The sequence below is a fragment of the Mirounga leonina genome, unplaced genomic scaffold, assembly GCF_011800145.1.
Source record: "Mirounga leonina isolate KUSES-001 unplaced genomic scaffold, KU_Mleo_1.0 Mir_175, whole genome shotgun sequence".
In the NCBI taxonomy this organism is placed as follows: Eukaryota; Metazoa; Chordata; class Mammalia; order Carnivora; family Phocidae; genus Mirounga; species Mirounga leonina.
The window spans coordinates 24,694,309-24,708,154 of record NW_023270453.1 but is presented as its reverse complement, the minus strand read 5'-3'; the positions used below and the strand labels follow the sequence as shown (position 1 = coordinate 24,708,154).

The 13,846-nt window shown below is 52.9% G+C and overlaps 1 protein-coding gene across 3 annotated transcripts in view; it reads left to right on the top strand.

Annotated features, from left to right (window-relative positions):
• The window catches only part of CORO7 (coronin 7), a 58,025-nt gene that overhangs the window by 17,159 nt on the left and 27,020 nt on the right, over positions 1-13,846 (top strand). For all 3 annotated transcript variants that reach the window (XM_035022147.1, XM_035022145.1, XM_035022146.1), the window contains exons 7-9: positions 6,591-6,641; positions 12,235-12,321; positions 12,785-12,867. In XM_035022147.1, coding sequence (XP_034878038.1) covers positions 6,591-6,641; positions 12,235-12,321; positions 12,785-12,867 — 221 coding nt within the window. The remainder of the gene's footprint in view (positions 1-6,590; positions 6,642-12,234; positions 12,322-12,784; positions 12,868-13,846) is intronic.

Below are 13,846 nucleotides of genomic sequence, written 5' to 3'. Positions count from 1 at the left end.
CTAGGGGGCGCGCCGGCCCCACGGATGGCCAGGCCAGCGGTGCTCCGGCTCCACGGGGTCTGGTTGTGCCTGTGAGCCCAGCTGTCTGTGCATCTCCAAAGCCCAGTGCTACCCCCTCTGCCACAGCCCGGCCTCTGGTGCCCAGTATGACCCCTGGTGTGGATCCATTGTCGAACTCTGGCATTTGCTGGCCTGGCTGCCTTTGGGGAGACCCGGGGTGGCAAGAATTGGGACTTTGACCCTTGAGAGGTGCTGCCATCAGTCGTCCTCTTCCTTCCTAGGGCTCAGGGGTTTGCCTGGGTCACGGAGCCCCTAAGTGGTGGAGTTGGCTCTGTCGCTTAGCTGAGAGTGGCCCTTGCTGCCAGAAGACATCCTCTCTCTCTTTTTTTTTTTTTTCTATATTTTATTTCCAAGTACTCTCCACACCCAACGTGGGGCTTGAACTCACGACCCTGAGATCAAGAGTCGCACACTCCACGGACTGAGCCAGCCAGGCGCCCCAAGGAGGCATTCTCTCTTGCCTATCATCTCTCAAGATCCTCTGTCTCTCACTGTCTCGCTGTCTCTCCCTATTCTCCGCCTTTTGCTGCCCTGTCTCTGCTCTCCATCTCTAGTTGTCTTCTCCATCTGTCTCCGTCTCTCTCCGTGTTTCACGGTTCTTTCTGCCTGTTTCGGTCCTGTGTGTGTCTCTGTCCTCTTCTGTCTCGATACCGCATCCTCCTGAGCCCAGAGCTGCGGAGTGGTGTGGATTGGTGCTGCTGCACAGCTAGCCAGTTCCTGGACTGTGCCTGCTTCCCATCGACACAGCAAGTGCTCAGGAAACGGCAGCTGGGAAGGCTTTGCCAGGAGTGACCCAAGACCCCTGGGACCCCGCCAGGTGCGTCAGGAAGACCTGGGACTGGCCTGCCGGGGGAGGCCAGGCTTTCGAGGCCCCCAGGCTGGCCCCCCCTTGTCCAGTTGTGCACTCAACCACCACCCCCTCCATTCCCACCGTCTACTCTCCTTGCATGGCCTTGTCTTCCCCTTCATGTCACGTGTCAGCAAGTTCCTGTTTCCACATCTTTGTTCATGCATTTCCACTTCCTGTGAATACCTTTCCCTTCCCAGTGCAAGCTCTGCTTGTCCTTGGAGATTCATCTCAGGTCTGAGTTTCTCCCCGAAGTTCCCTGTGACCGCCTGTGGGTTGCAGAGTCCAGTACTCGGCAGGGACTGTTTGCTAGCCCTGCATCCCAAGCACCTGGGCGGGAACCAGGCAGAAACTGAGCAGATAGCACCAAGAGTTCCTGTATCCCTCCTCCCCACATCTGGTCTCATGTTGGTTGGTGTGATGCATTTGTTATAGTTAAACCAATATTGCTACATTGACTAAAGGCCAGAACTTACACTAGGGTTTACTCTTGCTGTTGCATTGTCGGGGTTTTGACAAATACACGACATCATACACCCACATTACAGCATTGTTCAGAATAGCTTCTCTGCCCTAAAAGTGCCCTGGGCTTCACGCCTTTGTCCCTCCCTCCCTCTCCCAAACCACTGGCAACCACTGACTTTTTTGCTGTCTCCATGAGATTTGCCTTTTCCCTAGTGTTATATAGTTGGAATCATACAACATGTAGCCTTTCCAGATTGGCGTCTTTCACTTAGTAATGTGCATTTATGGGCCTTCCGTGTCTTTTTGTGCATTGACAGCTATTTCTTTATAGTGGTAAAAAGCACGTCATAAAATTTACCATCTTAACCATTTTTAAGTAGACAGTAAAGTGAAGGTTACTTACATTGTTGTGAAACAGGTCCCCCGAACTGAAACCCCATACCCATTAAACAACAGCTTCCCTTTGCCCCCCCCCCCCCCCGCCGCCCTTGGTAAGCACCATTCTACCCTCCATATCTGTGATTTTGACCAGCTTAGATACCTCATGTAGGTGGAATCATGTACTGTTCGTCCTTTTGTGACTGGCTTATTTCATTTACCATAATGTCCTCCAGGTTCCTCTGTGTTGTAGCATGTGACAGGATTCCTTTTTTCGTGCCGAATAATATTCCATTGTGCATGTATACTACACTGTGTTTACCCACTCCTCTGTCCGTGGACACTTGGGTGACCCCCACCTCTTGGCCGTTGTGCAGAACAGTGCTGTGAGTGCTGGGAATAATAATGTGCTCTGTGTGACCTCTTCTCTCTTCTTTTGGGGATGTACTCAGTAGTGGAATTGCTGGATCATAAGGTAATTCTATTTTTACTTTTTTGAGGAACCGTCACACTGTTTTCCACAGTGGCTGCACCATCTTACTTGCCCACCAACAGCTCACGAGGGCTCCAACTTCTCTACATCCTCGCCAAGGCATGTTGTTTCCTGAGTTTTTTTGTTTTTGTTTTTTTTAAAGGTTTTATTTATTTGAGAGAGAGAATGAGAAAGAGAGAGCACATGAGAGGGGGGAGGGTCAGAAGGAGAAGCAGACTCCCTGCTGAGCAGGAAGCCCGATGCAGGACTCCATCCTGAGACTCCAGGATCATGACCTGAGCCGAAGGCAGTCGCTTAACCAACTGAGCCACCCAGGCGCCCGTTTCCTGAGTTTTTGATAGTGGCCGTCCTAATGGATGTGAGGCAATATCTCATCGTGGTTTTAATTTGCATTCCTCTGATGATTAGTGATGATGAACATCTTTTCTTACCTTTTTGACCATTTGTCTATCTTTGGAGAAATACCTGTTCAAGTCCTTTGCCCATTTTTTAAGTAGAGTTATTCAATTTTGTTGTGTTGTGTGAATTCTTCATATATTCTAGATATTAATCCTTTATCAGGTATGTGATTTGCAAAAGTCTTCTCCCATCCCTTAGGATGACTCTTTACTCTGTTGATTGCATCTTCTGAGGAACAAAAGTTAGGTTCGATATAGTCCCATTTGTCTGTTTTTGCTTTTGTTCCCTGTGCTTTTAGTGTCCTATCCAAGAAATCATTACCAAATCCATCATGAAGTTTTTCCCCTATGTTTCTTCTAGGAGTTTTATGGTTTGGCTTCTTACTCTTTCTCTATATCACTGAATAATATTCCATTGTGTGAATGTACCACAGTTTATCTGTTTAGCTGTTGAGGAGCACGTTGATTGCTTCCAGTTCTTTGCAACTTTAAAGGTGTTATAAACATTTATAGAGGTATAGGTTCTTTTTTAAAGATTTTATTTATTTGAGAGAGAGAGAGAGAGCATGTGCGTGCTCGCATGAGCAAGGGGAAGAGCAGAAGGAAAGGGACAACCAGACTCCCCACTGAGCATGGAGCCTGAGGCAGGGCTTGACATGGGGCTCCATGTGGGACTCCATGCAGGGCTTGATCCCAGGACCCTGAGATCATGAGCTGAGCCAAAGGCAGATGCCTAACCAACTGAGCCACCCAGGTGCCCCTGGATATCTCATTTGGGTAAATACTTAGGAGCATAACTGCTGGATCTTTTTTTTTTTTTTTAAGATTTTATTTATTTATTTGACAGAGAGAGGCACAGCGAGAGAGGGAACACAAGCAGGGGGAGTGGGAGAGGGAGAAGCAGGCTTCCTGCTGAGCAGGATGGGGCTTGATCCCAGGACCCTGAGATCATGACCTGAGCTGAAGGCAGACGCTTAACGACTGAGCCACCCAGATGCCCCGCTGGATCATATTTTAAGAGTATTTTTGGCTTTGTAAAGATTTTTATTTTATTCTATTTATTTTTTTGGTAGAGAGAGAGAGCACAAGCAGGGGGAGTGGCAGGGAGAGGGAGAAGCAGGCTTCTACTGAGCAGAGAGCCCAACGTGGGCCTTGATTCCAGGACCCTGGGGTCATGACCTGAGCTGAAGGCAGACACTTAACCAACTGAGCCACCCAGGTGCCCCAAGAGTATTTTTGGCTTTGTAAGAAGCTGCCAGGCTGTCTTCTAAAGTTGCTGTTCCATTTGCATTCCCATCGGCAAATAAGAGTTTCTGTTGCTCTATAATCTTGCCAGCATTCAGTGTTATCATTTTTTAAAATTTTAGCCATTCTAATAGGTGTGCAGTGGTAATTCACTGTTGTTTTAGTTTATAATTCCCTAATGAGATGTGATATTAAACATCTTTCATGTGTTCACTTTTCATCTTGTGTATCTTTTTTGGTGGGGTGTTCATTCAGGTCTTTTGCCCACCTTTTAAATTGGGTTGTTTTCTTATTTTTGAGTTTTAAGTGTTCTTTGTATATTTGGGATACAAATCTTTTCTCCTCTACATGCTGTGCAAATATTTTCTCCCAGTCTCTGGCTTGTCTTTTCATTTTCTTAACAGTGTCTCTGTAGACCAGAAGTTTATGATTTTAATGAAATCTAGTTTAATCCTTCATAGATCATACTTTCGATGTATCTAAAAAGTCATTGCCAGGGACGCCTGCGTGGCTCAGTTGGTTAAGCGTCCAACTCTTGATTTTGGTTCAGGTCATGACCTCAGGGTTGTAAGATTGAGCCCCATGTCGGGTTCCATGCTCAGTGTGGAGTCTGCTTGAGATTCTTTCCACCTCACTCTCCATCCCCTTCTGTTCCTCCCCCAGCTTGTGCACACTCTCTCTTTCTCTCTCTCCAATAAAGAAAGAAAAATTTTTTTTAAACAAGAAGAGAAAGTGAATTAAAAATAGATAAATAGTCATTGCCAAATCCAGGGTCACTGAGATTTCCTCCTGTATTATCTCCTAGAGCTTTTGTAGGTTTGTATTTCACATTTAAGTCTGATCCCTTTCGAGTTGATTTTTGTAAAAGATGTAAAGTCTGTGTGTAGATTGATCTTTTTGCTTGTGGATGTACAGTTGTTCCAGTACCATTTGTTGAAAAGACTGTCTTTTCCCAATTGTATTGCCTTCACTCCTTTGTCAAAGATCAGTTGACTGTATTTTTGGGGTTCTGTTTCTGGGCCGTCTGTTCTCTTCCTTCGGTCTATTTGTCCTTATGCCCATACCACACTGGATTGGTTAACAGAGCTTTAGAATAAAGTCGGGCATTATCTGTCCTTCGACTTAGTCTTCTCCTTCAGTATTGTGTTGACCGTTTTGAATCTTAAGCCTGTTTATATAAACTTTAGAATCAGTTTGTTGATAACCACAAAATAATTTGCTAGAATTTTCATTGGGATTTTGTTGAATCTGTAGATCAACTTGGGAAGAACTGACGTCTTGACGGTATTGAGTATTCCTATCCATGAACATGGAATATTTCTCCGTTTATTTAGTTCTTTGATTCTTTTCATCAGAGGTTTGTAGTATCCTTCCCATAGATCTTGTACGTATTTTGTTAGATTTATAGCCAAGTGTTTCAGATTTTTTGGTGCTAATGGAAATGGTATTGTGCTTTTCATTTCAAATTCCAATTGTTCATTTTTGGTTCATTGTTTTTCAAAATATGAATCCATGCTGATTGAAACAAGGTAGAACTGTGCTAAGATGAAAACAGGAAAGGCTGGGCGCCTGGGTGGCTCAGTTGGTTAAGCGACTGCCTTCGGCTCAGGTCATGATCCCAGGGTCCTGGGATCGAGTCCCACATCGGGCTCCCTGCTCGGCGGGAGGCCTGCTTCTCCCTCTCCCACTCCCCCTGCTTGTGTTCCTGCTCTCGCTGTCTCTGTCAAATAAATAAATAAAATCTTTAAAAAAAAAAAAGAAAGAAAGAAAACAGGAAAGGCTAATCACCCCTCACCTTCCCCCTCCCCGGTACCCAGCACTAATGCACAGCGCATGCTATTCGAGACCTTTCTTCTTGCTCAGCAAACTTGCAAAAGCTACAGGAATGTGGTCAAATAGAGATCTATGTTTATTTTTGCTGCAGCAGAATCACACCATCCATGTTACTCTGCACCTTCCTTGTAGCCCTTAACAATTTATCACGGCCAAGCCTGTAAGTAGTCAGTGGATACAAATTCTGCCCCCTCTCTCCCCCACTTCTTTATGCATGTACATTTGCGCATGCACACACTGATTATTCCACAGGAATAAAGTCCTTATGCAAAGTATGGGCATTTTATTTTGACATATATATACATATATAATATATATATTTATCTTTTGATCTACTCTTATCTTCACCCTTAGGTAATCTGCATCAGTAACCGTATGCTGAGTGATGGTTAGGATGTGTAAGCTCGCCATCCTGCTTAGACACCAGGTTCTTTAGATGTAGAAATGGTATCATCTTTTGTGTTCCTCTGGGCTGGGCTGAACACAGGGCCAGGAAATTACCAGCTGGTAGCCTAGAGTTTGGTTCTGGGCCACAGTTTATCTGTGAAGGGGTCATGGTGATAGCACCACTTCATAAGGTGGTTGGAAAGATGGGGAGAGATCGTGCGGGTAGTAGGCCTGGCACACAGTAGGTGCTCAGGGATTGTGAACTCCTGTCTCTGAGTTCTCTATTGTGGGTGACTGGGGCAGGAACGGGGGCCTGCCCCCTACAATGAGAAGGAACCAGGCTGGGGAGGGGTCCCCTGGTGCGTGGTGCCAGCCCTGTGTACTAGGAGGTGGGGCCATCACAGCCTGTGGGTGGAGGAGACAGGCTGGCCTCTAAGGACCCTGCCTGTCCTAGTGCACTCTGTTTACTCCTCTCCTTTTTCAGGACAAGCAGCTGCGGATCTTCGACCCCAGAGCAAAGCCAGGGGCCTCCCAGGTGAGTTTTGTGGGCAGGGGGCTGGCTTGAGGCTCTAGTGGCTCCAGCAGGTACAGGTGGGGGCAGGCTCTTGGCAGAGATTTTGCCACACCCCGTGCCCCTGGCCAAGGCCCGGTGGGTGTGTAGGGGTCACCTGGGAGTGGGCTCCTGCTACTGGGAAACATATTTTGGGTCCTGGGAGAACCTGACTTTGATCACAGTGTGGGGTGCAGCCTGGCTGTCTACAGGCCTTCAGTGGAGGCATCCTGTGGCTTTAGGAAGCTAATTTGAGATTCCAGCTTCCTCTCCTTCTTTGTGACCCTCATCCCCCCTACCCTTCCTGGCACAGTTGGCAGAGGCCAGCCTTGGAGGAGCCAGAAAGACACAGCTGCCCACCCCATACCCTTCCAGTCTCATAACCAGTGGACCCTCATTCTGTACTTGGGGTCTCTGGGACCCAGGCACTGAGCGTGTTTGGTTTGTGTCTGTGATGGTGCTTGGGGTGCTTGGGGCCTTTTGAGTCCTGAGTGGGTGTTGGGATCTGGGCTCATGCTATAGCCACTGAGCTACTAGGGAATCATTCATTCATTTGACGTCAGCTCGGTGCCAGGCACGTGGTGAGGGGCCTGTCACCTGGGTTGGGGGAAGCCGTTAGAGCCGTTTTAAGCAGAAAGTGGGATGAGTAGGTTTACAGTTTTAAAAAATTTTTCTAGAAGGTGAGGAGGCTTCTTTCCTGAGGAAGGTAAAGATCAGGATCCTGCTGCCAGCGCAGGGAAAGAGCTCCTCAGTGAAACCCAGGCCCATCATAGATACCCTGTGTCCATCTCTAGGACTTGTTCCCTACCTGGGGTCAAGGGTAATTCACCAGCCTAAACCTGATCAGCAGTAGCCAGGAGTGGGGGGCCTTCCCCCCCATACCTGTAGCACGCACACGCACATGCACACATGCACACACGGGGTCCCCGTCATGTAGGCCACAGCGACTTGTTGCCAAGACAGCCCAGCCAGTTCTGTTTCTGACTGGCTGAAGACCAAAAGGAGGTCCTGTATTGTCAGGTGAACCAAGCCAGGCAGAGGTGGTTTTAGCCCACCCACCATTCCAGCCCACCGTGGCCATGCTTCCCAGGGAGGTTGGCCCTGTGGCTGGCGGTGGTGGCTGTCTCAGGACAGTGTGGGTATGAGCGGTGCCCCCCTCTGGAGCTTTCTGTGCTTGACCTCCAAGCCTCTGCCTGGAAAGGGGTTCCCAGGTTGAAGGAGGGAGGCTGAGGCCCTCCATCTCCAGCTTTCACAGGGTCCCAGGGCACTTTGCATGGTACCCCCATTCTTGCCCCAACTGGGCATTGTATGGGGCCAGCTCCCCTGGCCCAACATTGTCTTCCTTTCTTCCTTGCCTCTTCCTCCAGCAAGCAGTGGGCGGGGGGGGGGGAGGGGTGCGGGCAGGAACCATGATGGTGCTGAGGTGGAGAGAGAGTGGCTGCCGTCCAAAGGGCTCCCAATCCCAAGTTCCTAGAAGAAGGAGGAGAGGATCTGGTTCTGGAGGGAGCCCCCCTGAACGGGGCTTCTGGGCCAAGGAGACCTGGGAAGAGCGTGGGTGGCTCCTACCCCCTCCCAGCTGCTGGGATGGTGCCTGTGCTCTGCGCTGGTGCGGGGGCAGCAGGGCCTGGAATGCTGCCCTTCTCGTGGCCCTGCCCCCCACTTCCGCCCAGGGCATCTGGCCCACACCTGGCTTCTATTAGGAAAACCACTGCTGGCGGCCAGGGTCGGTGTGAGCTGAGGGGCCAGCTCAGGGGAGAGGCCTTCTGGGAGTGCCTTCTTTTGAGATCCTCCTTCCCCACTAGAGGGGGGGGCATTGTTGAGGGGCATCAGGGGAGGGTGCGCTAGGGGCTGTCACTATAGCCAGAGCCTGGGGAGTCCTCTGCTGTGTTTTCTGGGCCCTGTGTGATCTGAGCTTGGGTTGGGGGATGCTTGGGCAGCTCCCTCCTGTTCCCAGATCCCCGACTTTGTTTCTAGATTGCATTTATGACTATTTATTATACCCCGAGCCCTTGGCACACACAATCTTTTTCCACCCTCATGATTGTCCTATAAAGTTGGCCCTTTGGTCATTTCTGTCCCAGGGTCACAGCAGGGCAGCCTGGGCAGGCTCTATCTGTTTGATGCTGAAGCCCCTTCGATGTGCTGGAGCCTGGGTGGGGGCGGCCAAGGCCCTGGAGCCATGGGTGTGCAGGGATGTAGCAGCCTGCAGCTGAAGGGGTGTCCAGGGAGTGGTGAGGCTTCAGCACTGGCGTCAGGGGCAGGAGGGGCCTGGGATGAGCCCTCTGACCTCTGGCGTAGGCTGGTAGACCTGTGCCTTTGGTGTATGTCAGGCAGGCCTTGGGGGGCCAGCATCTGGAGCCCAGGACTAAGCCTGGCCGAGGAGGGGCCATAGGTGGGTGGTGGGGGTCTTACACCAGAGACTGAGGAGGGAGTCCAGCAGCCCAGGGCTACTCCTCCAGCTGCCATGCCCCATTCAGGAAGCGCTGCTGTGGCGACAGAGCAGGGATTTGGCTGTCCTGCGGCTGGAATGCTGGGTATGTGCCTGCTCCTGGCACCCCTGTGCTGGGCTGTCAGCCCCTCCTGTTCTCTCCTTGGGGCCAGGTGTGGGGGAGACACAAGGGGACCGAGGGGCTTCTCCATGAGCAGAATGCCCTGCTGCCTGTTGGGACAAAGGCCACCCCTGTGAGGGGGAAAGCCCGAGGCCTGACCTGCAGGCTGGGGATTACCACCAGCGGTTTCCCCTAAAGCCTCCTGTGACAGAGCTGGGACTTTGGGACGGCAGACTGCCTGAGTTCCAGCTAAACCTCCCCTCTGCCCAGGAGAATGAGAATTTGGGGATCTGGAGAGAGGGCTCCTCCTCCCTGAGTCCCGCTGAGGTCAGGGAAGAAGGACTTGCCAGTTTTGAAAATGAAAATCATTTTAATGATCTGGGGACACTGGAGGGGGGAGGGGGTCAGTGGCCATCCCACCCCAAATGGTGGGGCTTCCTGTGGCCCCTGGGCACACTGCGGCAGGTGTGCCCACAGTGGGCATGCTGGGCCCAGGCTAAGCTCCTGCCTCATCTCAGCTTCCTTGGTGCCTTCAGTGTACTCAGAGACCAGTGCCCTGCCCATCACCACCCTGTGGGCAGCCTGGGTCCCCTAGTGCGAGCTCATCCAGGGATGTGTGCTGGGGGGGCAGCTGGGACCCGGGGCCCCTCCTGATCCCAGCTCTGTTGCCTTCTAGCTGCTGCTCTGTCTCCTCATCTGTTCTCACCTCAGGTTCCTCTCACACAGACATAAAGCAATCACCCAGCCCACAGGGGGCAGGAGGCTCGGACAGCTGACAGCTGTCTTGCTGGGTGACTTAAGGCAGGTGGCTTCTTCTCCCTGAGCCTCTGGTTTCTCCATGTGTGAAATAGAAAGGTGGAAGACGGGCCAAGGTAGATTCCGTCCCCGACCTGTGCCTCCGTATGAAAAATGCTCCATCACAGTTCACATGCCCTGGGGGCTTGGGGGCGCCTCCTCCCCCTTGCTCCCTGCCCCCTGCAGCTGCGCTGGCCCCTTTGCTCTCCCAGGTCCCCACTCTTCACAGGTGCTGGCCCCCTGCCTGGCTCATGCCTGCTGTTCCTTCCCGCCTTCACTCAAATGTTACCTTAGATCTATTTCTCTCTATTATACTTTTATTGTACTCTGTTATCATGCTTTTTAAGAAAATGCATATTGGATATGTGCCAGACAAGCCGCCCTGAACATTCACCAGTGTTAACGCTTCCCACAACAACCCTCCAAAGTCTGTCCCATTACAGTGCTCTTTCTACAGATGAGGGAATAGGCACAGAGGTATAGAGCTATTCGTGCTGGGATGAGGCAGTTAGTCACGGGGCAGGTTTTCACCCAGACTGGACAGCTGGTACCCTTAACCTCCACTTTGTTCCTTCCTGGCACTTATAATAATGTATAGGGACACAGTGATTTCTGTTTGGTTCAGCTCCGTCTCCCAACTTGTATATTCAGTGAGGTGGGGGACCCTTTCTACTTTCACATGTCCCCAGTGCCTAGCGGAGTATGCTGCTCAAACATTCATATTATGAAAGAGCAAATGAATGAGCAGCCCCGCTTCACGCAATGATGGGACAATCCATCTAAGAACCATCCGGCTCCCCCATAGCTCCTAGCATGGTGCTTGGCCTGGGGAGGCCTCATGTGTCTGTTGAATGAATGAGTGATGCACGATGCTTTGCCAGCCGTCTGGTTTGCTGCATACATGGGATATTTACACACCAGTGAAAGGGAGGGCCCGTGTGACACTTACCACTGACTCTAGGGTGTCAGGGCATGGCTGACCTTGCCCTGGTCCCACAGCCCCTTATATGTGGAGAGGAGTGTGGGGCGCTGGTTCTCAGCCTCCAGCCCTGATTTCCTGTGCCGGCTGCCGAGTGGGGAAGGGAGCAATGAGAAAAGCCCCTTGAACAACATGGGCTGTTCCAGGGTCTCCCACGCTGGGGTCCGCCTCCGCAGGCTGGGGAGGGGACACTGGGCCAGCTCCTCCCAGGCTACCTCCCTCCCTCATTCATTCCCAAGGAGATCGTGGGAAGCTTGGAGGAAGCTGGCCACAGTTTGGGGTGAGCTATTTTTGGTAACAGGGTCTTTGGTCTCAGGCTCCAGGGGCCGAGGTGACTGGGAGGGAGCTGTTTGCATTTCCTCTGGCCCCCTCTGCTCCCCCCCACCGCCTGGGCCCTGGGGACAAGGCCGCCTGTGGTATGAACCTTCTCCTCCCTGGGCCCAGGAAGCCTTCCTTCTGACAGCTCCAGCACTGCGGGAAAGCGAGGAGCTTGGACACTTGGCACTTATCTGCCCTCTCCGGGGACCATTCCCTAGAGCTTGGCACCAGGCCCTCTCCCCAGGCCCTGGCAATCAGGAGGCGACCGTGATGCTCATACTCCCTTGATCTGCAGTAGGCCGGTCCCTCTCGCATGTGGTGTCAGTTGGTCCTTGGACAGCCCTGCAAATGTGAGCCCCACTCACAAGTGAGAAAAATGAGGGTCTCCGAGAGCAGAGCCGGGGGATGACGACTGGCTGCTGAGCGTCTCCTCTAGGATACCTGCAAGGACAAGGATGTGCTGCTGCCCTGAGCCCTGTCCCTGTGGCAGGGCAGCCCTGACAGTCCCCTTTGGTGGAGGGAGACTGAGCTCAAGCTTGGTGGCCAGGTCAGCCCTCTGGGTGCAGAGCTGTCCTCAGCCAAGGTGAGGCTGGGGTCCATCCTATAGTGATATGAGGCCTCCCCCGTCCCCAGCTAGCCTCTGGGGGTTACCATCCCAGCCCCTCCTGCCCTCTGTGGGCCTTCCAGGCAGGTGACCCACCCAGGAGGCCCCAGCTCAGTGCCATCTTTTTTTTTTTTTTTAAGATTTATTTATTTGAGAGAGAGAGAGAGCACGAGAAAGGGGGAGGGTCAGAGGGAGAAGCAGACTCCCCGCTGAGCAGGGAGCCCAATGCGGGACTCGATCCTGGGACTCCAGGATCATGACCTGAGCCGAAGGCAGTCGCTTAACCAATTGAGCCACCTAGGGGCCTAGCTCAGCGCCATCTTTTGTCTCCAGAGCACAGAGGCCCACAAGAACAGCAAGGATGGTCGGCTGGTGTGGACGGGCACCCAGGAGCACCTTGTGTCCACTGGATTCAACCAGGTAGGGCTACTCCCAGATGGGCAGGGCACCCACACCAAGAGGGTAAAGATGAGTCCCACTGGGAGCTGGGGGATGGCCAGCCAGCTCTAGGCCTGTCCATATACGGCCCTGTGTGCAGCCGGGTCTCAGAGCCCCAGGGGACCTCCAGCTGCTGAAAACTGGCAGATTCCATTTGCAATAGCTAAGCCTGACCCTGGGAATCATGGCAGCCCCCCCCCCCCCCCCCGAGAGTCCGTGGACAGAACCGCCCCTTGTCCCTTGTCACCTAGGGGTTCTTAAAGGGGCAGGACATGAAAACCCAGACTCTCCCTCCCTGGCATGACTCACCCCCCCACACCCTCCATGCTCTGCTCTGGGGCAAGTACCCTTGTGCCAGGCTGTGTCCTCAGGCGCCAGATTCCCAGGGAGCCCAGGGGGCTGAGGGATGGGCCCCTCTGAGCTCCTCTTTGCCTCTTCCATGCAGATGCGTGAGCGGGAAGTGAAGCTGTGGGACACCCGGCACTTCTCCAGCGCCCTCACCTCCCTCAGCCTGGACACCTCACCCGGGTAGGAGCGGCTGGCATGCTGGGATGGGCTGGGGGGAGGGTCAAGGGCCTGGATGGTGTCTCGAATCCAGGTCTGTAGTGGACGCTCAGGGTGAGGGCCTCTGCCATGCCGTGGCAAGGCCACCTGTGGAGTGGAGGGGCCCAGTCCGTGTGGAGCAGCCTCACCTGGCTCAGATTTTGTCAGTGAGGGGCTGATCACCGAAGTGGTCAGGGTGCTCGAGCTGGTCTGCAAGGTCTTGCAGAAGAAACCCGGTCCTGGCCCTGCAAGAGACCCCTGGAGCTTCACCAGCAGGGGGTGGCGAGGCAGCTCTGCATGAGCGGATGAGCCTACTGACCCCATCCCACATGGTCCCTAGCAACAGAGGGGGCCCTTGGTCATGCAGGCTTTTAGCCCACGGGCTCACACTGGCGTGTGTTGGCATTTGGGGCCCTGACTGTGACCCAGCAGACACATGGATGGGAAACGTGGGAATGTACTTGGTTTGGCTGTGGCCATTTTGGTGGTACTGAGGGTCAAGAAGACTGAAGCTTCGCTAGATGGCAGGGCGGACATGGGGTGATGTGAGGTGGGATGATGTGGAGACAGACGGGCTGGCAGGTTTGGAGGCACAAGTGACAGAGGGAGGCAGGCCTTGGACTCACAGGCTTTCTGAACCCTCCTCAGCCCTGGCCACATGCCTATCTCTGGTGGTTTTGGGTGGGGTAGGGGTGGGTGCACCCAGGCAGCTTGGGACTACAAGTGCACCTCATCTTTCCATCCTCCTGGAAGTGCATGCAGGAGGGTTTGTGGTGGTGCCGTGGGGACTGGCCAAGCCAGCTCTATGCAGGGGGCTTGGGCTCGCTGTGGCTTTAGGCGCAGGAGGCTCTCAGCGGTGACTCCCCATGTAACAGCTGAGGAAACAGGTGCAGGAGAGTGGGGGACCAGCCTGGCTGGGGTAGGAGGAGGTGGGGGCCTGGTTCCCTTTCAGAAGCCTCAGCCC